General features: G+C 41.8%; 1 protein-coding gene across 16 annotated transcripts in view; it reads left to right on the top strand.

Moving 5' to 3' along the window:
- PPFIA1 (PTPRF interacting protein alpha 1) overlaps positions 1–24,865 on the top strand; it is a 137,981-nt gene that overhangs the window by 4,777 nt on the left and 108,339 nt on the right. For 15 of the 16 annotated variants that reach the window (XM_053265548.1, XM_053265541.1, XM_053265592.1 and 12 more), the window contains exon 3: positions 24,541–24,642. In XM_053265548.1, coding sequence (XP_053121523.1) covers positions 24,541–24,642 — 102 coding nt within the window. Of the gene's footprint in view, positions 1–24,279; positions 24,437–24,540; positions 24,643–24,865 lie in introns of all 16 variants that reach the window. The other variant, XM_053265619.1, reaches the window with a different exon arrangement.

The raw sequence follows: 24,865 nt of genomic DNA, 5'->3' as shown, positions 1-24,865 counted from the left end.
AACACCGTCTTCTGCCCATGTCTCGCCACCACTTCTTATCTTGGCCTTCCCTCCAGGATGTGGGGGGTGAGCTGAGCGGGGCAGGCCATTCCCCATGGTGGAGGCGGCAGGCCTTGCCAGCCGGCCTTCCTAGCCAGCCACCTGCGCAGTTCAGTTATGGATGTCTCGTGCCCATGATGTCACGGGCATGCAATGTCCATAGTCGAACTGCGCAGGTGTGCAGTTCAGCCGGAGAGGCCCGCGGCCACAGGGGTTGGCCTGCCCTGCTTGGCTCACCCCACACTAGAGATGTGCACGGAACCGTGGCAGGGTGGTTCGACTCCAGCGGGGGTGCCGCTTTAGCAATAGCAATAGCACTTACATTTATATACCGCTCTATAGCCGGAGCTCTCTAAGCAGTTTACAATGATTTAGCATATTGCCCCCAACATTCTGGGTACTCATTTTACCGACCTCGGAAGGATGGAAGGCTGAGTCAACCTTGAGCCCCTGGTCAGGATTGAACTTGTAACCTTCTGGTTACAGGGCAGCAGTTTTACCACTGCGCCACCAGGGGCTGCTTTAAGGGCAGGGGAGGGTGCCCTTACACCTCCCGCTGCTTTCTCATTTGAGTTTTTCAGAATCCATTTTGTTTTTCAAGATTCTGAATAATTTGTTGTCATCCATAAACTTGGCCACTTCACTGCTTACCCCAACTCAAGATCATTTATGAATAAACTAAAAAGCACCAGTTGCAGTACAGATCCTTGGGGGAACCCAGCTCTCTTCCGTCTCTTCCCACTGCCCCAGTATAGAAATTGTCCTTTTATTCCTACTCTCTGCTTCCTGTCCTACCAGTCTATAACAGGACTCATCCTCTTACCCATGCCTTCTAAACTTACACAAGCATTTGGCAAGGGGTTTTGTTAAAAAAGAGAAAGAAAGAAATCCCAACTACATAGTGTCAGACCATAGGTCCATCTTGTTCAGTATTGTCTATACAGACTGGCAGTGATTTCTCCAAGGTTACAGGCAGGAGTCTCTCTCAGCCCTATCTTGGAGATGCCAGTGAGGGAACTTGGAACCTAGATGCTCTTCCCAGAGCGGCTCCATTCCTTAAGGAAATATCTTACAGTGCTCACACATCAAGTCTCCCATTCATATGCAACCAGGGTGGACCCTGTTTAGCTAAGGGGACAAGGCATGCTTGCTACCACAAGACCAGCTCTCCTCCAGCTCTCCACATCATCACACAGCAGTTGTAGCTCACTGTCATGTTTTCTGTAGAAACATGACATGCTGTAACAAGGCTAGCCTGCCCATGAGACTGTATTTGCATAGGGGGTGGTGAGTGCGAGGCCATGCCCCGCACAGGTATCGCTCCACCTGCTCACTGCCACCACCCACCTCTTCTCTATTGCTCCCTTTGTTCTCTTCTTTTCTCCCTTGCTGGGCTTGTTGCTCCCCACCACCCAACTCACAAGATAACTAAAAAAAGTATCTTTTAATTAGATTCTGTTTTAATAGTTTGATGATTTTTAATAGTTTTATCGTTGTGTTAAATTTTAAATTGTTGTAATGTTTTAACCCTTTTACTTGTTTTTATTGTTTTGTTGTAAACTGCCCATTGACTTGTGTTTTGGACGGTATACAGATATATTAAATAAATAAATTCGCCACCCTGTCCCCTAGGCTGGAGCCCAGCATTGACACAGCCCCTGTCCCCTTGCTGGCTTCACCTCCAGCACTGCTTGCTGTAGCAGGCAGTATGCATCCAGGTTCACTGGCCAATGTATCTTATGCTGCCACCACTGCTCCACCACTGCTTTCACTGTCTGTTTCTTCCAACATCAAGCTTGCCCCTCTAGACAAGCTTGTCCATCTCTCTCTCTCTCCCACCCCACTACAGCACCAAACTTGTTCTTCTTTGTAGAGACGAAGCAAATGACTTTGGTGCTGGAGCGGGTGGAGAGAGCGTGTGAGCTGGAGTATCAGCGTGGCAGTGAGAGACAGATCAGCCAGTGAAGCTGGATATGTGCTGCCTGCTACAGCAGGCAGTGATGCTGAGGGGAAGTGCACATGATTTCCCCCTTTATCTTCACAATAATCTGTTGAGGTAGGTTAAGCTGACTGGTCCAGAGAGCTTCATAGGGAGGATTTTAACTGGGTCTCCCAGGTAATCAGATCTAACTAGACATATTCTTGCAAAATTATTATGAATTTATATTTCAGCACAAGAGAAGCTCTCCAATTAATGCTAGATAAACTAGGAAATATTAGAGATCTGTAGTTCGTTCTTATCTTGTGATAATCTTCAGCTGCTTGTGAGATGTGTTGCTATGGTTAACTGTTTGCATCCCTCATGTTAAATCTCTTCAGAATGGTTTTTTTTAAAAACAGCCCCTTAAATAGTGACATATGTGTCAAGAGCTTTAATGGAATGCAAAGTCTGCAGAGAAAAGCTCCTTATATTTTGGGAGTGGGCTTAAATGAGAACACTGTGTATTCATTAGTGGTATGGTTGTGGAAGATGATCTCAAGGCTATTTTCTAGGGATGTTTTCATTTGAAAAAGGATGGGTGGGTAGGATGTTTCTATCAGTCTTTAAGAACTCACCTTGAACTCATTCTTTAAGAACTCACCTGGAAGAGAGGCTAGGATACAACTCTCTTTTTTAAAATGAAGTAGTGATCAGTGATGGCCATATTTCTGGCTTGTGTACCACGACATATTTTACAGTATAAGATAGTACCTTGCTAATAATAATTTGCACAAAACTACACTAATGCATATATGAGTGCACATAATTATGGTGTTTAGTAATAATCACACTGATAAATGCCATTAAAAAAAGGAAATGAAAACAAAGTTTTCCCTTATGCTGAATTAGACCAGAGGGCTGACAGTTGTAGATATAACTGGCAATAATCTCAAATCCCAGTTTAGTTCATACTAACTAGATACTGAAGAATAATTTAGGGCCTTGTGCATTCAAAGTACAAACATAATACTAGTGACTGAGGCTGAGGAAGGAATAATGTTATGAGCCCCATAGTACTTATTGAAAAGATTGTCCAAGATGGCTTTTTGTAAAGAGAGAAAAATGAAAGGAGCACTTCCATGATTAGTATTATTACGTTCAGAAATCTGGTATGGTGTTCATCAGGCTCTAGCATTTGGACTTATCTAGGTGTGCATGTGACTGTGTTTTGAAACTGAACTAAAAGATGCATTATGATATTGATAATTTCATCCAAAGGAACACATAGGTTAATGGAGGGCTTTAAACTTCTCTGCACTTTATCTAAGAGATGACAACACTCCTGGTGTATTAGAGTAACTTTTTTCATTACTGTTTTATTTTCTCTAAAGATTAAATACTAACATTCCTATTTTAAGTCGTAACAGTCTGATTAACAGAGACAAACTAGGGGGGTTTTGTCTTGCCAATCTAGTATATGTAATTGAATGTACTTAAAACACATCATAAAAATAACTGCCTTTATTTTGTCTCAGCTGAAATTGTGTTAGATAAATGGAATATGCTGGTATAGATAATGGATTGTGTAAATTCATAATGTGTGTTCAGGGTTTATAACTTATGGGGAAGTTAGTTAAAAAGAGTTGAAGATAGGAGGAAACTGACAAACTCACAACAGCCATTGTGTTCTGAGTTGGCATACTTCAAACACAAGCTACATTGTTAGACATACATTTTAAGTGTGTGTGTTCATTCTTCGTTTCATTGACATCTTGTTTTAGCTCTTTAACCAATTGGGGTGGGGGGAGGAGAGAAGGAGAGGTTGCAAACAGAAATCTTGTAAAACTGCATGCAGTCCAGCATATAACTATGCATGCACAAGTCTTGCTCAAGATGAGCCCAACTTGCAGTTAATAAAATACTCACAATAGCTTCCTAGCTTCCAAGTGCATCCTAAAACAAGCCTGTTTAGATTTGCAGCACAGACTGAAATATGAAGGCCTGAAGCCTATGACATATGGTATTTTTAACCTGTATTTGCTGTGTTGTAAGGTGTGCTACAGCAGCAACATTTAATCCCTTGGGCTAGATTTTTTGACACTTGCTAAAACATTGCTACAACTTCTCTAAAGCTAAACCATCACAAAGACGTACATTCAATTAATATAACTGGGATATAAGTCCATGTAATGTGTTAAGGGTTGAGATGTTTTAAGTATTGCTGCAAAATGAGTACTTGTTTTAGATGTCCCAAAAGCATTACACAGCTCAGCAGTTGGTTTCCCTTCTATGAAAAGTTACTGCAGGCCTTGACAAATTTTCCATGGATCTAGGAGCCAAACGCAAAATTTAGAAGCCAGAATCATTTTTTTCTGTGGCTCCCTAAAATAATAATTCATTAACCCAAGTTTCAAATTACTGGGATTTCAGTGGATTATTGTATTTTGCACAGTTCCCATACTTATTTACAGATCTAGCAGGCAGAACCAACGCAGAAACAGGATTGCCTACAGGCCCTGAATCTCTGCTCATTCTTCTGAATGAAGAGGCTATTTGTGTATGCAGACAGTTTATTGTGCACATAGAGGCTATGGGGGAACAGCAAACATTCAGATTTAAATGATTTTAATTATAAACTGCCCAGAGATGCAGGTTTTGGGTGGCATAGAAATATTTTAAATAAATAAAATAAACATAATACTGACCCTCATGGCACACTGTCATTGCTCACATTGTTTTAGTTGTTACTTTTCCCATTGATATGTAGATGTATTTCAGATAATAAAAATACTGAAAAACAAAACAAAAAAAGTAAGTATAGATGCAAGCAGAAAGTGGCAAGCAAAGCAAGAGAAGGCTGCTGCCCCCACCGCCACTTGCCTCTTTCCATCTATGGCAGTCACTCAGTCCTGATTGCCAGCCGTGCAAACATATGGGCACTTGCTCTTAATGATGGGTGAGAGGGAATCCATATTGCATGACTATTTCTGCCACTGAGAGTAACACTCTGTCCATTTTCTCCCTCAGCAGCCCCATGGATTAGAAGGATTCTTTCCCTTGAGTGCCAGTCATGTTGATCTGTCATTTGTGCTACTGTGGAAAGTCTCACAATCTACCCACCCACCTTTCTCCCACAGCCCCTTAAAACATGTGCTGTGCATTTTCTCTCTCATTTGACACCATGTGTTGGGAGTTGCATGGTGGGGTAGAGATGTGAAGGCCTGGGGGGGGGGCGGAATGGGGCAGAGGGGTGTTGTTTGTTCCAGGAGAGAGAAAAACCCTGTTCTCCAGTTTTCCCCATTTCCTCCACACCTTCACATTTTTAGGCGGAGGGGAGGGCAGACAGTAGCAAGGCAGGGGCGGGTTGCTCGCTCCTTCCCCTGTTCACATTTGCCCATTGTCCAGATGTGAAGAAGGAACATCCTGCCTCTGCCTTGTTTTCTGTCTCCTGCTCACATCTATGCATCGCTTGGCTCAGGCACCATACTTAAATTTCCAGGCACCATGGCAATCTGGCACCTGGGATTCATCGAGCCCTGAGTTATTGGAGACAATGTAGAGAAATAAAGATTCATATAACTTTATTTAAAGCTTGGTAAATATAAACTTCTCATGCAAACATCTTGTCATCAAATTTGGAGTAAGTGAAGATGTTGTATGTTCTGATTTAACTTTTCTTTGCCAGTTCTAACTTTCCTTTCCTTTTGGCTATAATTAAGGGCCAGTTTAGTTTTTACTCTGTAGCAAGTAGTATATAAAGTAGAATGTTATATCTGCATATTGGCTGTTAATGTAATATGCTATCTGTTGACAAACTGACCTAGTTAAGAACATTAGAATAGCCTTCCTGGGTCAGGCATCTTTATGTCCATCTAGTCTAGCATTCTGCTTCCCACTGTGGCCAGACAGATGCTTCTGGGAAGCCCAGAAGCAGGACATGTAGGCAAAAGAGCCTACATGTTCTCTGAACCTCAAGGTGGCATTTAGTCGTCATGACTAGTAACAGTTATTAGACATGTCCTCCATGAATCTGAGTGGTTTGATCCATATCCTAAATGAGTGCAAGAACTTCAAAGACATGGTCAGGGGTAAGATCTGCCAGAGATTCAGATGTTACCTTTACAGTAGACATGCAGAGGATATCCCATGTAAATTATGTTTACTGTTTACCAGGAAAGCTGATTTTAGAATTGGCCCTGGGGGTACTCTTACAATCAGAAGTGGAATGGATTGTATGTAATCTAGCAAACTGCTGAGCTGAATATTCACATATAAATAAATGTATGTGAAATATATTCAGATACAAATATATTGTAGCATGAGTGCAATGGAACTTGTGCAAGAGAGAATGGAACCCCCTTAAATCCTGCTCCTGAGGCTTGACCCTCAAAAACAGCACTGTAATGCAGTTGTGGGGGGCGGGGGCTGGGGAGGGATAATTCCTGGAAACCAGACAGAGGCATCTCCTGTGAGCAGAACTCCACTTGCAGGAGGTGCTCCACATGGTTCCAGAAATTCTCCCATTGGACTGCATCCTGTGCTGTTCTCAGTGTGAATCAGATGTTGGTTTCTTTAATAAGCAGAAATTCCTGACCTTCAGGAATGACTGTTTGGGGAGGCTTGGGGAGCTGCTCAGGTGAGTGAAAGGATTGCTTGCACTACTTAGCGTACAACCCTACATTTTTGTCCAGCTTATTAGAATGAGTGTTTTCTTCTTTATTTTGCAAAAAAACCCTCTGTATGACACTTCAGATTTACACAACTGGTTTTCTTCTTTAAAAAAAACCCTAGTGGTTAGAGTGCTAGACTAGGACCGGGGAGACCCGAGTTCAAATCCCCATTCAGCCATGATACTAGCTGGGTGACTCTGGGCCAGTCACTTCTCTCTCAGCCTAACCTACTTCACAGGGTTGTTGTGAGGAGAAACTCAAGTATGTAGTATATCGCTCTGGGCTCCTTGGAGGAATAGTGGGATATAAATGTAAAAATAAATAAATAAATAATAAAATATTTATTTAGCTGATTTAGTGTTTATACGATACTTTACTTACACATCATTAATACACACTTTAATTGTTCTCGGAATTCACAATGTGGCTTCCAACATTAAAATAGGATATTATGAAACAATTTAAAAAATATATCCACATCAGTATAGGAAAAGTAGCATAAAATGAGAGAAAGCAATAAATCTGTAACAAAAGGCCAATAGCAGCATGAAAAGAATCTCCATTACTACCTTGAGGCTATTTTTAGTGAAAGGCAGTATACAAGTCTAAAAATAAATAATAGCAGGGTGGTTGCTGGATGCGCCTATCTAGGAAGGGAATTCAACGGTCTGGGCACCACTACAGAAAAGACTCTACTTCCAGTTGTGTGTCTTCCAGCTACCAAAGATGAGCATCTGAAGTTGTTTCCCTGAAAATGATCTCAGTGGTTTTCTGTTGTTGTTTTTAATAACAACCTTGAAATAATTCAAATGCTTGTTGTGTATATTTGTTGCCCATTCCTTTACAAACCTTCTCTTATGTTGAAAATGTCTGAAATAAAAATGTTGATTGGTGAATCAACATCACTTGTGTCTAGTTTTAACTTAGAGCATATCACACTCCATATGTTGTATGGTGATTATAATACTTGTGAGTCAGGTGTTGGTTTCTTTAATACACAGGAAAAAATGGCACTCCAAGCCAATTGTTTAATTTAGGTGCTCATGTGAGATGCTTAATAGAGCTTTTATCTACTTTCCTGATCATGAACGTACATGAATATCTGGGTATAGCATAAGAGAAATTGAATAGGAAGAGTTACTGTCTGCTGAATAGCTTGCTACACTTAAAAGTGGACCTTGTGCTCTTAAAATGAAGAAGTGTAAATCTAATCTTTTTGTGTTGAAAAATACTAGATACATAGACAAGCCATTTGGGGTGAATCTGTTGATTTTTGGCCGGTGTATGAAAGCTGTAGACTTTTAAGGTGTGGTTCTAGAATATTTATTTTCCAACACTAAATAGATTTTATTGATCTATAATGTGGTGTAAGCACCCTGTGCTTACAAACAAGAGTAAGAGAACGAGCATTTAAATAGGACACCTTAAATGTGCAATGACTAAAATAGCTTTTGGAATTAGTGAAATATTTTAGTTTAATGTGCAGACATGTATGAAGAATTACAAATAGACCTGCAGTTATAAAATCACAGGATGAGTAAGCACAAGCAATAGTGATTAAGTTGTAAAAGAAATTTCATAATATTTGTTACATGACAGATTATAGTGATTTAGTTTGTGAAAAATAGCATGAGCTTTGTAGAGAAGAATGTCAAATTTTAAAGGGCTTGATTGTCCCTTTTACTTTGGGGCATGTTAATCTGGCAGCATAAAATGGGCAATAGTTCTGTCCAATTAGCAAATTGCCTCTGCTATGCCACAATACTGAAAATGAGTCTTGGTGTGTAAGCTGCCAAACCTATAATAGTTAATATTTTGGGTATTTTTCAGGATGTTAGATTTTGAATTTTTCATGTTTGGTTTTGCTCTCTGTTAGTACTAACTCATTGTAGTCGAGTAGGAATTTAGGCATTTGGGGTTTGTTTGTTTTTGGCAATCGACGTAAAATAGTTCATTCCTGGAAAAGATGGTTTAGACAACTCAAGGCTATTCCATCTTTTGGTTCTGCCCCCAACCTAGGATTTTCTGGGTGTCTTGGCAATGACCCACCAGGTTGGAGAGTGCTGCTGCTGCTTGTTAGATTTCTATACCTCCCTTCCAGAAATGGCTCAGGGTGGTTTACACAGAGAGATAATAAATAAATAAGATGGATCTTTGTCCCCAAAGGGCTCACAGTCTAAAAAGAAACATAAGATAGAAACCAGCAACAGTCACTGGAGGTACTGTGCTGGGGGTGGATAGGGCCGGTTACTCTCTCCCTGCTAAATAAAGAGAATCACCACGTTAAAAGGTGACTCTTTGCCAAGTTAGCTGTTGCTGAGTGCTGGATCATGTAATGGTAAGATGGAAGCCATCCAGGATGTAATCCTGGGTGAGCTTTCTGAGCTGACGTGTATAATAGAGCTGGTTGAATGAGCTGGGAGGACCCCTAATCTTTTCTAGCTGTGTCCACCATACAAGATTTTCTACCAAGTCAAATGCAACAGTCTGCAGGCAGGGAGATTATGATGAAGTTATGACTCTCTCCTCCTATCCAGGTGCCCCCACTAGCAATCATATGTGAGTGTGTGTACCTGAGGGTGGGTGCCCAGAACAGGATAGATGTGCTGTCTGATGGTCCTCCCACCTGCTTACCAATGTGGTCTTGCGTCAACTCAGGCAGATTATGCTGAGGGACCAGTATCCATGCTGGGACTTGCCTTTTGGATGAAGCTCAGGATTCCATAGCACCCACAAACCTGTCTCAGTTAACATCTGATGCTGCCCATGTGGCAGGTCTACCTTGGATCTGGGCAAGATATGGGTGAAGGGACTAATTACAGTCCTGTTGCCATGGTTAGATCACTACCTGGTTAGGTTTAGGCTGTCCACAGCACTTTATCTCCATAGGGGTGGGGGACTTTTTAAAATGGTCAAATCCTTATGGCTTCATAAAGCTTTGGGGGATTTTCCTATTGCCAAACTGGTAATTCTGCCAAAGCACTGACTAAGCTTTGGAATGCAGAAATCATCTGGGGCCATAGATACAATTGCGCTGAGTATCAGTGAAGGAAGGAAAACTCAGGACAGGTTTGACCAAACACAGGCTAGAGCCCAATTTATGGCCTACTTCATTGCAGTGAAGAAATCTTACTTTTCTGTCTCTGTTCCATCCACACATGGTCATTCAGTGGAGATGTTTTAGGTGGTCCAGGCGCTCTTATAAACTAGCCCCTAGGGAGGTAAGATCTTTCATCGGTGACCAGTTTTTCCGAGTGGTCTCTGTTCTTTGCACAACTGGGTTTTGTGCCTGCATGAAGGCTAGATTGGGAACTTCCCAAGCTGCTATTTTCCCTTCTTTTTTATGGTAGCTTGCCCCTTTGCTCTCTGGGATCATGTGCCTAGCCCTTTCCTCCTCAGTTTTTCATAGTCTGTCGAGAGTTCAACACCTCAGGCTGCTTACCTATAAAACAATTTTTATATTTAATCTTATCTCCCTTCATTTATCCTATTTCCTATTTCTAAGTTTAGAGGGTTTCCCCCCTCTTTTGTATCCTTTAGTGTTTTTATTTGATCCAATCGATAGTCTACCCTCCCACCCCTTTGCATTGCCCTCTTTCTGAGGGGACAGGAATTCGTTACAGCCCTATTCTTACAGCTGGTAAAACCACATTCAAAAGTTGTCTGCTTTGTTTCCAAAGCGATTTATTAACTTCCAGTGGCTGCTGCATTTATGATTAGAATGTGATTGGCCTTCATGAACACAATTAAAGATGCCCCTTAATGTGCACAAAGAAACCTTATACCAGAATCGTAAGCACACTACCCAGCCCAGCATCCCTGCGATTTAAGAACTGATTGACATCTATCTTTACTCCTGTTGGTTTCTTCTATCATACTGTGCCTGTTTCATTTGCTGAAAACTGCACTGATCTTTCTAGACACGGCTGACTTCCAAAGCAATTTGTGGACTTCCATTTCCCCCAGAGAAACCAAGGCTGCTACATAACTTCAAACGCAGCCATGATGGGGATGTGATGGGGTTGTTGTGGACTGCTGTCACTACTTTGAGATATATAGACAGACAGACAGACAGACACACACACACACACACACACACAACATAGGAAGCTACCATATACTGAGTCAGACCATTGGTCTATCTAGCTCAGTATTGTCTACACAGACTGGCAGCAGCTTCTCCAAGGTTGCAGACAGGAATCTCTCTCAGCCCTATCTTGGAGAAGCCAGGGAGGGAACTTGGAGTCTTCTGCTCTTCCCAGAGCAGCTCCATCCCCTGAGGTGAATGTCTTACAGTGCTCACATGTGGTCTCCCATTCAAATGCAACCAGGGTGGACCCTGCTTAGCTAAGGGGACAAATCATGCTTGCTACCACAAGACCAGCTCTCCTCTGTTGTTTGGGGGAAACTCTTATTGTTCAATCTTATGCACACTGCCAAAAGTTCAGAAGACAAGGACGCCATAACAGAGTAATAGCAGAGTAACAGCAGGAGAGAGGGCGTGCCCTCAACTCCTGCCTGTGGCTTCCAGACACATCTAGTGGGCCACTGTGTGAAACAGGATGCTGGACTAGATGGGCCTTGGGCCTGATCCAGCAGGGCTGTACTTGTGAGCCTCTAGACTCAGAGCTATTAAGTGTCGAAAAGCCCTTTTATCACTAAACGTCATGGACTAGGCTAGCTGCGTGTTGGTGAACCCCACCCTTGCTAAGCTTCCTGTCAAACCTTCAGAGTCAGTATATACTGAAACTTGGACCTCAGAATCGGGACATATCCCACTACCCCCAACACAGTCAGCGGCTCTGTCTGCAACTCCTTCCATTGGCTCCATCTTGTGTCAAAATAGTTCATTTTGAAGATAAGCACTTTACAGATAAGATCGCTTGCATCCAAGCTGACTTTGTCTGCATATTGATTATAACAATGGAAATGACTGTAGTGGCTTTTTGTCCGTTTTGGAGATGGGGGGCAGGGGATACTCCTGTTGATGTAGCTCGAGGATGTGAACAGGACCCTTGGAAGCTGAACACTTTGTGCACTTGACCCTTGCCCATCCTGGCTGCTTAAAATGACTCGAGAGGGTTTGGGTGAGTGAATAACTCCTGCAGAAGGGCACAGTTACATCATGGCTGAAAGAGATGATTGTAAGGCTTCTGTTAAAAATTAAATAAATTGCTATCTCCTACTGTATCATATAATTTCTGATTAATCTTGAATTAGCCATTCTTGGACAAACTGTTTTAGTCTGTGTTGGCAACCCAACTCCAGGGGTTTTTGGATGCATCTGACTCTCTGGATCTTTTTCAGAATGGATTCAGGCTGGGCTTCGGCACTAAAGCAACTCCACCCGTTCCTTGAGGAAAATGACCTGAAAACAGTGGTCCACTAACTGGGAACCTCCAGGTTGGACTACTACAATGCACTCTATGTAGGCCTGCCTTTGTACGTAGTTCGGAAACAGTTAGTTCAGAATGCGGCAGCCAGATTGGTCTCTGGGGTATCTTGGAGTGAACACATTGTACCTGTTTTCAAACAGTTGCACTGGCTGCTGCTATGTTTCCAGCTAGTATAAAGTGCTGTTTATTAAACCCTGAATGGTTTAGCGCTTTTCTCTCCAAGATCCACACCGCTCATTAAGATTGTCGGGAGGGGTTCATCTTCAGGTACCGTTGGCTTATCTGTTGGTGACCTGGGATCAGGCCTTTTCAGTGGTCAACCCTAGGTTGTGGAATGCACTCCCTGTGAATATGAGAGGATTATCTTCCTTGGAGACCTTCAGGAGAGCCTTAAAGACCCATCTTTTTAGCCTGGCTTTTAAAGATGTCTAGTTTTTAATTTTAATTTTTAATCTGGTTTAAATGGTTTTTTAAAAATTTAATTGTTTTATTACATGTGTTTGAGTTTAATGTAAACTTCCCTTAGCCACTTTAGGAAGGACAGTATATAAATTGATTGAACGAATAAATAAAATAAAGCAGCATTGGTCACTCTGATCTGGGAAGTATATCCCAGTTGGTTCTGCTCTAGGTGGCATTCAGCAACATTAATTATGGCATCATTCTGGGCTGCCTTGCCAGAATAGGAATTGGGGGCACTGTTTAGGGTGGTTTATATTCTTCCTGGAGAGTAGGTTCAAGATGGTGGTGCTGGAGGATTTCTACCCAGCATTGCAGCCTTACTGAGTTCTATAAGCAGAGGTCAAGAAATGTTGGTACTATTCACCAGCCAGACAAAAACTCTTACTTGTTGAGCTATGTTGGTACATTATTCTTAAAGATTTGTTTCACTCGTCGGGCATCATTTTTTCACTTGTCACAGACAAATAAACTAGTGGATTTTCTGAGCCCTGGCTATAAGGTTCAGTCATGTATCCCATGCTATTTAATATCTGCAAAAACCCCTGGAGGAGATCATTCAGCATTATGGAGCTTGGTACTATCAGTATGTTGATGACACTCAGCATTATCTCTCCTTTCCCTCTGATTCCACAGATGCTGTAGAAGTACTGGGTCAGTTCAAGTAAGAGTCTAGATAGGGTTACATAAGAAAAGTCCTGCTGGGTGGGCCAAAGGACCATCCAGTCTAGCATCCTGCCTCGTGCAATGGCCAACCAGGTGCAGTGGCAATCCGACAAGCAGGGGAAAGATTAAAATGAAATTTAATCTTGACAAGATGGAGGTGTTTTGGTTTGGGTTTCAACTAAAATTGAAGAGGGTAACACTTGCTCTGAAACTCAGGTACACAGTCTGGGCGTATTCCTCAGTTTGGATAGACCCAGGATGTCCAGTGAAGAGTGCCTTTGCTTATCTTCAGTTGGTGCATCAACTGTGCCTGTACCTTTAAAGAGCATACTTTGGCATGGTAACACATGCCTTGGTCACCTGAAGATTGGACTTCTGTAGTAGCATGGTCTATGTGGGACTACCCCGAATAATATTTAGAAACTTCAGATAGTGCAGAATGTGGTAGCTAGGCTGCTGAGCAGAGTGGTCCTTTGAAGCATATTACACAGATCTGCATCAGTTTCACTGGCTTCTGATGAGTCTTCAGGCCCTATTCCAGGTGTTTGTTGTCACCTTCAAAGCCCTAAACAGCTTGACCAAAGTACTTGAAGGGCCATCTCTCTCTCTCTCTCTCTCTCTCTCTCTCTCTCTCTCTCTCTCTCTCTCTCTCTCTGAGTCCTTCTGTGCTCTGCGGTCATCTGGGGAGGTTCTGCTGAGAGGACTGTGAGTGAAAGCTGAGAGGACTTTCACTTAGTGGCATCCAGCTTATGAAACTTCTGGCCTTGGGAGGTTTGTCTTGTCCTAACCTTTCCTGCTTCCACCGACAGGTGAAATCCTGCCTTTTAAAGGTGGCTTTTAATTTGTGTTTATATATTTGTTATGTGTCATTACTGTGGATACTGCCTGATGAACTCTCTCATCTGTTTTAGATTGTAACTTCTGATTTTTTTTAACTTCTTGTAAGCTGCCTTGCAACAGCTTTATTGAAAAGTTGTAAGTAAATAAATGTATCATTTAGTTTCTGTGGCATGGACACAGATGTTTGGATTCTCTTCCTCATTTCCACCTCCCCTCAACTGTGTCAACTGTTGTGGGAGAAGACTTCTCTTCTGTCTGCGTCCCATACCGTCTAGCCTTCAGCAAGGAAGTCTTCAAAAATACCTCCAGTTGGGTTTGTATCATGCCAGACAAGCTGTAGGCATGTTATAGCTTTCCTGTGGCATTTTGCCACACAATATAAACAGGTTCTCCCATTCTGAGAATCATTCCTTACCTATATTGTGATATTTTATTAATTTAATGCGTTTATATACTGCAGAACAGGCATTTCATGGTGGTTTACACATTTTAAAATACAAAAATACAAGTTAAAAGAGTTAAAACAAGTAAAATAGGCATTTAAAAATCACTTAAAACTACTTTCAATTAAATAAAAGCCTGGTTAATCAGGTGCATCTTGAAAGTCTTTTTAAAAGCTGTTGGGGATGGTGAAGCTCTAATTCTGGCAGACAGTACATTCCAAAGCCTTGGGACAGCTACAGAGAAGGCCCGACCCTGAGTCGCCACCAGATAAACTGATGGCAACTGTAGGTGGATCTCCTCAGATGATCTAAGTAAGAAATGGGAGACCATGGAGAAGAAGGTGCTCTCTTAAATACCCATGAAGTATGAATACAACCCAGGGCAATGTGGATGGAGCTCTTAGATCTTTTTCACAAGTCTCTGATTTCTCCTGCTAGTAGTAAGGTGTGCTGTTTTCCCCAGAGCGTCTATGATATCATTTTCAACTGCATATAAAGTAATTATAGAGGGTGGTGGCCTCTCAGCTCCAGGTGGTCTTGGAGGAAACAGATTATCTAGACCCATTTCAAACTGGTTTTTGGGCGGGCTGTGGGGTGGAGACTGCCTTGGTCGGCCTGATGGATGATCTCCAATTGGCAATGGACAGAGGAAGTGTGACTCTGTTGGTCCTCTTGGATCTCTCGGTGGCTTTCGATACTATCGACCATAGTATCCTTCTGGAACGTCTGAGGGGGTTGGGGGTGGGAGGCACTGTTTTACAGTGGTTCCGCTCCTACCTCTCAGACAGATTCCAGATGGTGTCGATTGGAGATTGTTGCTCTTCAAAATCTGAGCTTAAGTATGGTGTCCCTCAAGGCTCCATACTCTCTCCAATGCTTTTTAACATCTAAATGAAACCGCTGGGAGAGATCATCAGGGGATTTGGAGCTGGGTGTTACCAGTATGCCAAAGACACCCAGATCTACTTCTCCATGTCAACTTCTTCAGGAGCAGGCATATCCTCCCTAAATGCCTGCCTGGAAGCAGTAATGGGCTGCATGAGGGAGAATAAACTGAAGCTGAATCCAGATAAGACGGAGCTACTTATTGTGCGGGGTCGGAACTTTAGAGACGATGTTGATCTGCCTGTTCTAGATGGGGTCACTCTTCCCCAAAAGGAACAGGTTCGCAGTCTGGGAGTACTTCTGGATCAACGTCTCTCCTTGGTTTCTCAGGTTGAGGCGGTGACCAGGGGTGCTTTCTCTCAGCTCCGTCTGATACGCCAGCTGCGCCCGTTTCTTGAGATCAATGACCTCAAAACAGTGGTACATTTGTTGGTAACCTCCAGACTGGACTTCTGTAATGCACTCTACGTGGGGCTGCTTTTGTATGTAGTCCAGAAACTTCAGTTGGTTCAGAATGCGGCAGCCAGGTTGGTCTCTGGGTCATCTTGGAGAGACCACATTACTCCTTTGTTGATGGAGTTACACTGGCTGCCAATAGGTTTCTGGGCGAAATACAAAGTGCTAGTTATAACTTACAAAGCCCTAAACGACTTAGGCCCTGGGTATTTAAGAGAACATCTTCTTCGCTATGAGCCCCACTGGCCATTGAGGTCACTTGAGGAGGTCCGTCTCCGGTTGCCATCAACTCGTTTGGTGGCTACACAGAGACGGGCCTTCTCGGCTGCTGCCCCGAGATTGTGGAATGCGCTCCCTGCTGAGATATGATCCTCCCCATCTCTCGCAATTTTCAGAAAACACCTGAAAACACACCTCTTCAACCAGGCTTTTTCAGCTTTTTAAATCTTGTTTTTAAATAGTTCTGAATATTTAATTGTTGTTTTATGATGTTTTAAATTGTTAATTATTGTTTTATGTTTTATAATTTTTGTTTTAATGATTAATTGATTTTAATGGTGTTTTAATGTAAACCGCCCTGAGCCTTTCGGAAGGGCGGTATAAAAGTTTTAATAATAAATAAATAATAAATATAAAAACCCCAATAATAATCAGATCTGGATTGTGATCCGTTGCCATTCATAAGTAATGGGTACTGTCCCTGTGCAGGACCTCGCGGATGGATACGCTAGCTAGCTCCTCGTGGCGGTGCCCATGCCCTGGCCCGCGCCCTTCTCGTATCTGCTGGTATGAGTGGTCAGGGGACCATTTTGTTAGTTTCCATATGCCAAATCATCAGCACCTTGTTGGCTGCTGCTCTTCAGCTTTGTATTGATCCTTTTGAGAGAGAGAGAAAGTAAAACGTTACTGTTTTTAATTGTTTGAACTAGGACTGGCTTTTTGGATTATTCTCTGCTTGTAGGACGTTGGCTAAATCAATTTTGTTTTTTTGGTGACTTTGAAATGGATTTTGACCACACTTTGGATCTTGTACGTTGGTACTGTTGCTTCCACTATGCTGTTGTTTTGACAAATGGACAGTAAAAAGACTTTTAAGAGGTGCAAGGAGTGTGGTGGAAAGCTGCTATCCACTGAACACCATGACTCCTGCCTCTTGTGGCTTGGGGAACAACATATTCCATCAGCCTGTAAAATCTGTATTTGCTTCTCTAAGCAAATCTTGAAGAACCGTGCTCTCCGCTTACATGCAGCGCTCTTTGAGCAAGCTCTTAGGCCACCAACACCTTATTTCCTTCAAGAGTAAGGGCATTTTCACTGAGTTTTGAGTATTGTTTATGAGCACATGCAGAAGTTCATTAGGATATTATAATAATTTCCCATGTGCCAGGGCAAATTAACATGCTGTGAGAAATTAAGAATTAAGCCCAAAGTACTGAACCACAGAGAAGGCTTCCTGCTGCATCTCTGCATATTCACTGTTCTGATCTGTCTTCCTTCCAATCACCCTCCACAGGACTCAAGTAATCATTCCTAACGTTTTGTATCAGGTGGATTTGGATCATCCAATCACTTCCAGTGTAGAGATGCTATATAATTGCTCACCTTTTAAGAAGACTTCCCATTGAGTTTCTGCATAAATCATTGTTCTGAGCAGTGACACTCCTTGAACAATGACTAATGCTGTAACATGGCAGCTGGGTTCCACTGAAGGTGATGAATTTCTTACTCTTTTTATCTCTCAATTTTTTGTTTGTATTTATTCACACACCAAACATCTTGGGTGTACAGAAGTGAACTGTCTTCAATTCTGATTCTGAAAAAAATGTGTGTTAGAAGTCTGAGAAATCATGGGGTAGAAAATGCGGGAATCTGTGTGTGCCAGGGAACTTGAGTGACAGAGGGGTTGTTAGTAAGGACAACTAGAGGCTTTGCCAATAGGCAAGCCACTAATTGTGAACACCTGGTCAGTCAGCATTCTGCTCCAAAGTTGCATGGCTCTTGCTTTTTCTCTAAATTCTGACAAACAACTGAGGCAAGGCATTTTTAATTCAACTTCTCCAGATATTAGTAATTAGGGGGGAAATTGGTTAGCTGTCTTGTTGATTACAAATGCCTAATAGCGTGTAGTTCAAATGGTATAATCTTAGTTTCCTGTAGTAAAATTCTAGATCTGGTTCTACCCAACTTAACATAATTACTGCTACATAATTTGCTACATCTTTGGAGCAATTCAGGAGTGGCCTATAAATGACTAAAAGTATTATAATTGCTTCTTCACCTGACATTTTCCCTTTGTTTATGGAAAGCATTTGGTGTGGTTTATTGTATTAATTCAATTTCAAAAGTAGTGCCAGGATCCTTGTTAGTTCTATACCTCTCTTAGTAGCATATCAATGGATACTTCATTTCCTCCGATAGATTTCGTACAAAGTAGTGGTCTTGCTTACAATCAAGCATTTTAACAATACAGGGTAATTTTGTTGAAGTTGGCAAGCATTAACTTTGCAGAATGTCCCAAAGTTGAATTCCAAAAGTGCCAGTTGGCATTATTTTATTGAACAATGTGTGCTTGGCATTACTCAAAAAAGCATTCTTGCCCAAAGAAGCTTATAGATCTGCAACATTTGCCCCAGAAGAACTTAGTCTCCAATATGCATAGGTTTGCTCACTGCCTCTAATGTGATATTTCTGCAAAATGTAGAATTCTAATTAGAATTGAGTAAATGTATTCTTAAGCAGCTGGCACAGGAGGATGGGGGAGAAAAGGAGACCTGATGTTAGTGGCACATATAATACTAGCCTAGAACATTTTATTCCAGTGTTGTCAGCTAGGAGTGAAATGAAAAATAGGTGGATTTTTCATTGAAAACTAGGTGGCTACTGAAACATGTTGAACTAGAAGTACTGGATTTCCCCCCTTTAATTAAAAAGTATCTTCTACTTTGCAGTGTTGCATTAAGGAGAGAGGTGATTTAGGGAAAAGCTTCTCCTCCCCTCCCCAGCAGACATGAGTATGGTGGATAAATTCCTAAAGCTAGCACAGTCTTTTTACAGGAACAATTGCCAAACAAAACACACTATAGGAAAGTGAATGTTCCTATTGTGAAATTCTGGCAAGTTTTTCTTCAGAGTTCCTGAGACTACTGGACTTGACTTAAGGGACTTTGAAGAAGAAGAAAGGGTTAATGAAAAATTCACAACTCTGTGCTGAAAAGTCAAATGTCAACCATTCTAATATGCAAAGCATACTCGTTTCTAGAATATATCCATATGAAAAAATGTAGCTGCCAGTTTATGAGCTTTACCATAGTTTATGGTTGTAGTGATACAACTAGCCTACCTCACAGGGTTGTTGTGAGGATAAAAATAAAGCATGCACACCGCTCTGAGCTCCTTGGAAGAAGAGCGGGATAGAAATGTGAAAAATAAATAAATGACTATATTTGTGAGGGAAGATACCAGTGAGCACAAACAGATTAACTTCTGCACTCTCCCCCACTCCCCATATAACAGCAGCTTTGCGAGCACATGTATAACATCTTCATGGGTGAGGTAAGAATGATGTATCCTAGATTGCTTTGGAAAATTCCAAAGGATCTTATGCCCACAGTAGACTACAACCATGATATTTGTTGGTGCACTATTTACAAAGCAATCATGATTGATTCCTCTATATCCCAGTTTCCCTTGCTTCTTCACCTTTTGAAAAGTACTCACATGTCTGCTCCCTAGGTTTTAATAAGATTTTATCATGTTTATATAAAATGTAGTTTGACAGGGACCTTGGGATGGATGGTGTGAGGGCTCAGGCTTAGATATGGGGTTCGCACAACATCTGGGAAAATAACCCTTCTGTTGAAGGGTTGCATGGTTTTTCTCTGCAAGCCAAGTATGTTACTATGTAGGAAGTAGTTACCTCTTTTTTTCCCATTATGGGATCATTTGTTAGCAAATGTGGGAAGGGGGCTGATTACTAGGGATATGCAAAGTGATTTGGGTACAAATCAACTTGTACCCGAATCTAGCTGATTCAGGTGATTTGGAGACAAATCACCCCTGGGGTCCATTGGCTAGATTCGGATCCTAATAGAATCATGCAGATTTGATTTGAATCAATTTGAGATTCAGATCCCTCCTATTAATTCCCCCAGATTGCCAGCTTTCATTTTTTTAAAAAGAGTTAAGCTCTAGCTCCTGTAGAAGTGGAGTTATGGAGCAAAATGTGTGGTCACTATTTTTCAAATGTTTGGATTCTTTGGTGTATAATAAATTTCCCTCAACGAATCCCTATTAGGATTCGTTACACACCTTCATTTTTTCTATTCATTTTGACTGTCTTTTGGCACTGACAACAATTAGTTAAGGCTAACCAGGATTTCATCTTAACAAGAGTATGAAATGACCTTCAAATCCTAGTTAGAAGGGATTCCTTGTTAGCGTTGACATAGGTGCTGATATAACTCTTAACTGGTAAAGGACAGGAGGAATTCATTCTTCAAAAGAGAGGGGCTGCAGGAAATGGAGTAAGCTTTCAATCCTATGGTCTATGCCTAATGGCTTAATCATGGTTAAGCAACTAGAAGCATTGCATCTGCATACTTAAGTCATTCTAGCTTGAACAAAGGATTAGATATGGTATTTAAGAATTGTTGTTAATCCTGTGAGGTTTAATGTTAAAGTGTGAGGAAAACCCATATTCATTTTAGTATGCCAGAACAAACTCTAAGGCATACTCTTTGAATCATCAGTTTTGAGTTTACTTTGTTGGGGATGCCTTTTAAAAATACCATAGAAATGAATGATATAAGGCATGATAATGTAAAGTACATTGGATGCTGAAAAGTACTGTTTGCCTACATTCAACACAACGAAATGTGTGTGGCTGAGCACCACCCGTGCTGCTTTACTTGTGTTAATCCTGACAGCACTGCTGCATAACAGGGCTGTTCCACTGTTTACTTAAAAGCTGTGCAAGCACAATTCTGTGGTACTTCATTAATTGGAAATCATGGACATTTCATTATGCAACTGCAGCAGGATGAGGGTGTTCAACTTCAATCAGCGGTTTGAATTAATAGAAATACAAATGGCAGTATGAGTAGAATGTGTTGTAGGAAAAGGTGTCAGATATGTTGTGTGTTCTGAAGTTTCGTAATTCATGCATAAATTATTGTTCTCTAAACCACTATTTGCTATTCATTTACACAGGAGTGCTTTTTAGTAACCCATTATCTACGTGTTTTCAGAATAGTTTGGAGATCTGCATATTTCTGTTTTTAAGAATAAAGCCAGAGGTTTTAATTAAAGAAAAAATATGTAAAGCATCTGCAAGCAGTAGACTGACACATGGTTCTGCTGTTTGCATCTGGTGCGAATCCAAAAAGGGACCCTCAGACAGATGACTGTCTCCAATATGGCGTCAGAAGGCAGTGGGAAGCTCTCAAACTCATTCATGTAGTAGTGCTGTAATTTTCCAGTAATATATACCAAGGTTTTGTACTGGAAAAACATTTGTGTCCGAATGCTTTGTTGCTTCGTCCCAGTTAAAGGATACCACCAAAGTCTAAAAAATGCTAACATTCTTTTCCAACAGTAACAAGAACTATGTATGTTTAAAGTAGATGCCATAAATGTTCATAATGAAGCTGGGGGGAAAGGCTCGCTCTTCAGTTATAATGAAAATTGTATCCAGCTAATTATGTTCACCTGTACATACTGAAATCTATTATAGACTTCAAAAGAAAGAAGCAAAGCTCCCACGGAAGTTAAATATAGTTTGAGATTTTGCTGTAAATGTTTTCTTTTCAATATCGGGTAACTTCATTTTCACTGAGCACTCTTCCTAAGAAAGATGTTCCCAGTTCAGTTGAGAATTCTGTACATGTAAGCAGGAAGACCACGTGCATGTCACTTACAAAGTTGGTAACCATGGGCATAAACTAGATATCCCCTGAGATGCTTGACCAAATTCGTTTCATTGTGCAAATATTAATTTATACATGTTATACTGATTACTGTAATGTCTTCAATGTTTTGTTTTTAGTTGGCACAAGAGTTGTTTTAGAATACAGAAAAACTAAAACAATACTCTGAATGGAACATGCATTTGAATGGCACACCATCCACTTTCTCGTGTACAACAAGTAGATTAGCACTTTGTTTATACATGACTAGAACTGAATTGGGGTCAGTTTGTATTGCTCTTAAATATTCTCTGTTCATCTGAATACACTTGTGTGTTGACTTTTAATTCCAGAATCAATTTGCTAAGTTAACATTGGTTTGATTTATTTGTTAATACATATTTGTATTGTGTTATAGTACTTCCATAGGAATTTCATAGATTATACAAATACACCCTTTTTTTCCTTTTGTGCTTTGGAATTGTGTATTGCTTCCCTTCCCTTTCTGTTTTGTTGATTATTGGACTTTAATCAAAATAAACTATTTACGGAAGTTATTAATCCTGGAAACTGTAAATAGTCTTAAATAGTGTGCTTGTTATAGGAAGTAAACATGATAGAAAAAGTAAGGATTAGAAAAGGATTTTTTTGAAAGATTTACTGTTTACTATCACTTTATTGGCTCCCAGAAATAGGTAAACTTTCTATATATCACTGAGAATGCTGTTTTAAAGCTTTAGATTAGATTGTGTGTATCTGCCTCTCTAGTTCACGGTTTAACTCATTTTACTTAGCACTTTCGCCTAATTACTATATTTCATTTTCCTCAGTATTAAGAGGTTTCTCACAAACTGGGGGAGATTTTAATTTCACCTTAAATCCTTTCTAGAAAAATGATGAAAACTAGCCGACCCCCGCACAGAGCATCTGTGCGCTCCTTGGGGCCGGCTGTTCCCCCCTCCCTCTCCCTCTCGTCCGGTCTCTCCTCTCTCCAGCCCCACGCTCTCTTGCCCTCCCCCCTTCCATTGCTCCCCTTCCCCCCCCACCTGGAGAGAGCCGCAGCGGGCGGCCAAAAAGGATCCCTCCAGCCATTCCTGCTCCTAGGTGTGAACAGGAAAGCCTCGCCACCTGTTTCTCTCTCACCCCGCCTCCAACGGGTGCCGGGGCTGTGCCCTGCCACCCGTTTCCCTCCCGTCCCAGGCTGCAACAGGCATGGGGGATTCGCCCCACTGCCCATTCCCCACTCACCCCCTCCGGTGGCACCCAGGCCAGTGCCAGTCCGTCCCGCTGCCTCCCGCCTCCCCCCCAGCCCGCTCCCCCCCACTCTGGTTTCTGGCCTGGCGGCTGGGCCTGCTGCCACCTCCTCGCTGCTCCCGCCTCCCCCACAATGCAGTCGCTGCCTCCTCCCCCACAATGCAGTCGCTGCCTCCTCCCCCTTGCTCGGGACGGCCAGGTCTGCTGTCCCGCCTCTCGCCCCCGGCGGACAGGCTGGGCTTTGCTGCCACCTCCCCGTTACCCAGGACGGCCAAGCCTGTCGTCCTGCTGCCACCGGCCAGCCGAGGCTGCCTCCTCAGGCCGTTTTGCACCTGCCGCCGCCATTTCCCCCCAAACTCTCATTGAATGCTCAGATCTCTCGAGAGTTCCTCCGCCAAATTCTTCAGGACACGCATGCCGGCTAAGCGTATTAAATATATAGATGTGGATACATGTTTCATTATTTTCTATTTGTGACATATACTTGACATTTTAAAGACTAATTAGTGCATCTTTGATTTCTAGTCCCTGGAAATGGTTTTTATACTTTTATTTAACCTTGGTGCATAAGAACAGTCCAGCATCCTGTTTCACACAGTGGTCCACCAGAGGCCCCTGAGAAGCCCACATGCAGGAGGTGAGGGCATGGATGCCCTCTCTTGCTGTTGCTCCCCTGCAACTGGTTTGGAGGCATGTTTCCACTAAGGCTGCCCTATAGCTACCAGACTAGTAGCCATTGATAGACCTGTCCTCCATTAATTTGTCTAAACCCCTTTTAAAGCCATCCAAGCTAGTGGCCATCACCACATCTTGTGGCAGAGAATTCCATAGATTTATTATGCACTGTGTGAAAAATTACTTCTTTCTGTTAGTCCTAAATTTCCCGGTCTTCAGTTTCATGGGATGACCCATTCTAGAGTTGTGAGGGGGAGAAAAATTTCTGTCCACTCTCTCTACTCCATGCATAATTTTATACACCTCTAACATGTTTCCCCTTAGTCACCTCTTTTCAGTGGTGTGCTAATGTATAGTACACAAAGATGGTGCAGTCTGTCAGTGGGGAAGTAGGAATAAAGGAGGGAACAGTCTGTGTGGCTCAAGCTGAACTTGTAGTAGCTTGTCTCTTCAGCACTGACAATTGCTTTGCCAAAAATAATAAAAAGCTCCAGTTAAGTGCATGAGCATGCAGATAGTTTTGTAGATGCAGCAATATCCTGAATATCTGGAAATTTAAAACAAAAAAAAAATCTCAGGAGCTGCTTTTCTACCATAAAGCAAGACAGACAGGGCATCATTTCCAGTAGAGATGTAACTTCTCTTGCTAGCTCTTGCTCTCTTTCCCCCCAGCAAGGGTTCCAGGCCTGTGTTTCCATGTGGAACCTAGATGGAGGAAAGGGCAGGGAGTGAGAGAGTTGGCAGTCTTCCTCCTTCCTGCTGCTGCTTCACTAGAACACATGCCTTGCTTTACAGCAGAGAAGCTCAGCTTTGCAGACTAGTAATGGAGGTAGATATGCACTTTTGCCCTGTCCAGATTAATCTGTGGCCTGATCTCTAATGTATATGATTGGATGTATTTATTTTGAATGCATTCTTGTTTTTCTTTTCTAGGAGTTTGCAGCACTTACTAAAGAGCTTAATGTATGTAGAGAACAACTCCTTGAGAGGGAAGAAGAAATTGCAGAATTGAAAGCAGAAAGAAACAATACAAGGGTTAGTTCATTTGTTGATATTATATGTAGGGAATCGATTTTGAGATGAAGTCTGCCATGCAGTATTCAATGCTTTTTCCTCTTGCTTCAAATCAAAGGGGGAAATCTACACTTTTTAGTTTTGTTTAAACATCTGAAGACAGTGCCACTTTCTGGTGCATACTCAATAGTTGTGCAAGTGCTGGAATGAAAGAACTATTGTATGTTAACAATGTCAAAACCAT

The sequence above is a fragment of the Hemicordylus capensis genome, chromosome 1 (assembly GCF_027244095.1).
Source record: "Hemicordylus capensis ecotype Gifberg chromosome 1, rHemCap1.1.pri, whole genome shotgun sequence".
NCBI classification, from domain to species: Eukaryota; Metazoa; Chordata; class Lepidosauria; order Squamata; family Cordylidae; genus Hemicordylus; species Hemicordylus capensis.
This window is presented reverse-complemented; position numbering and strand designations above follow the sequence as displayed.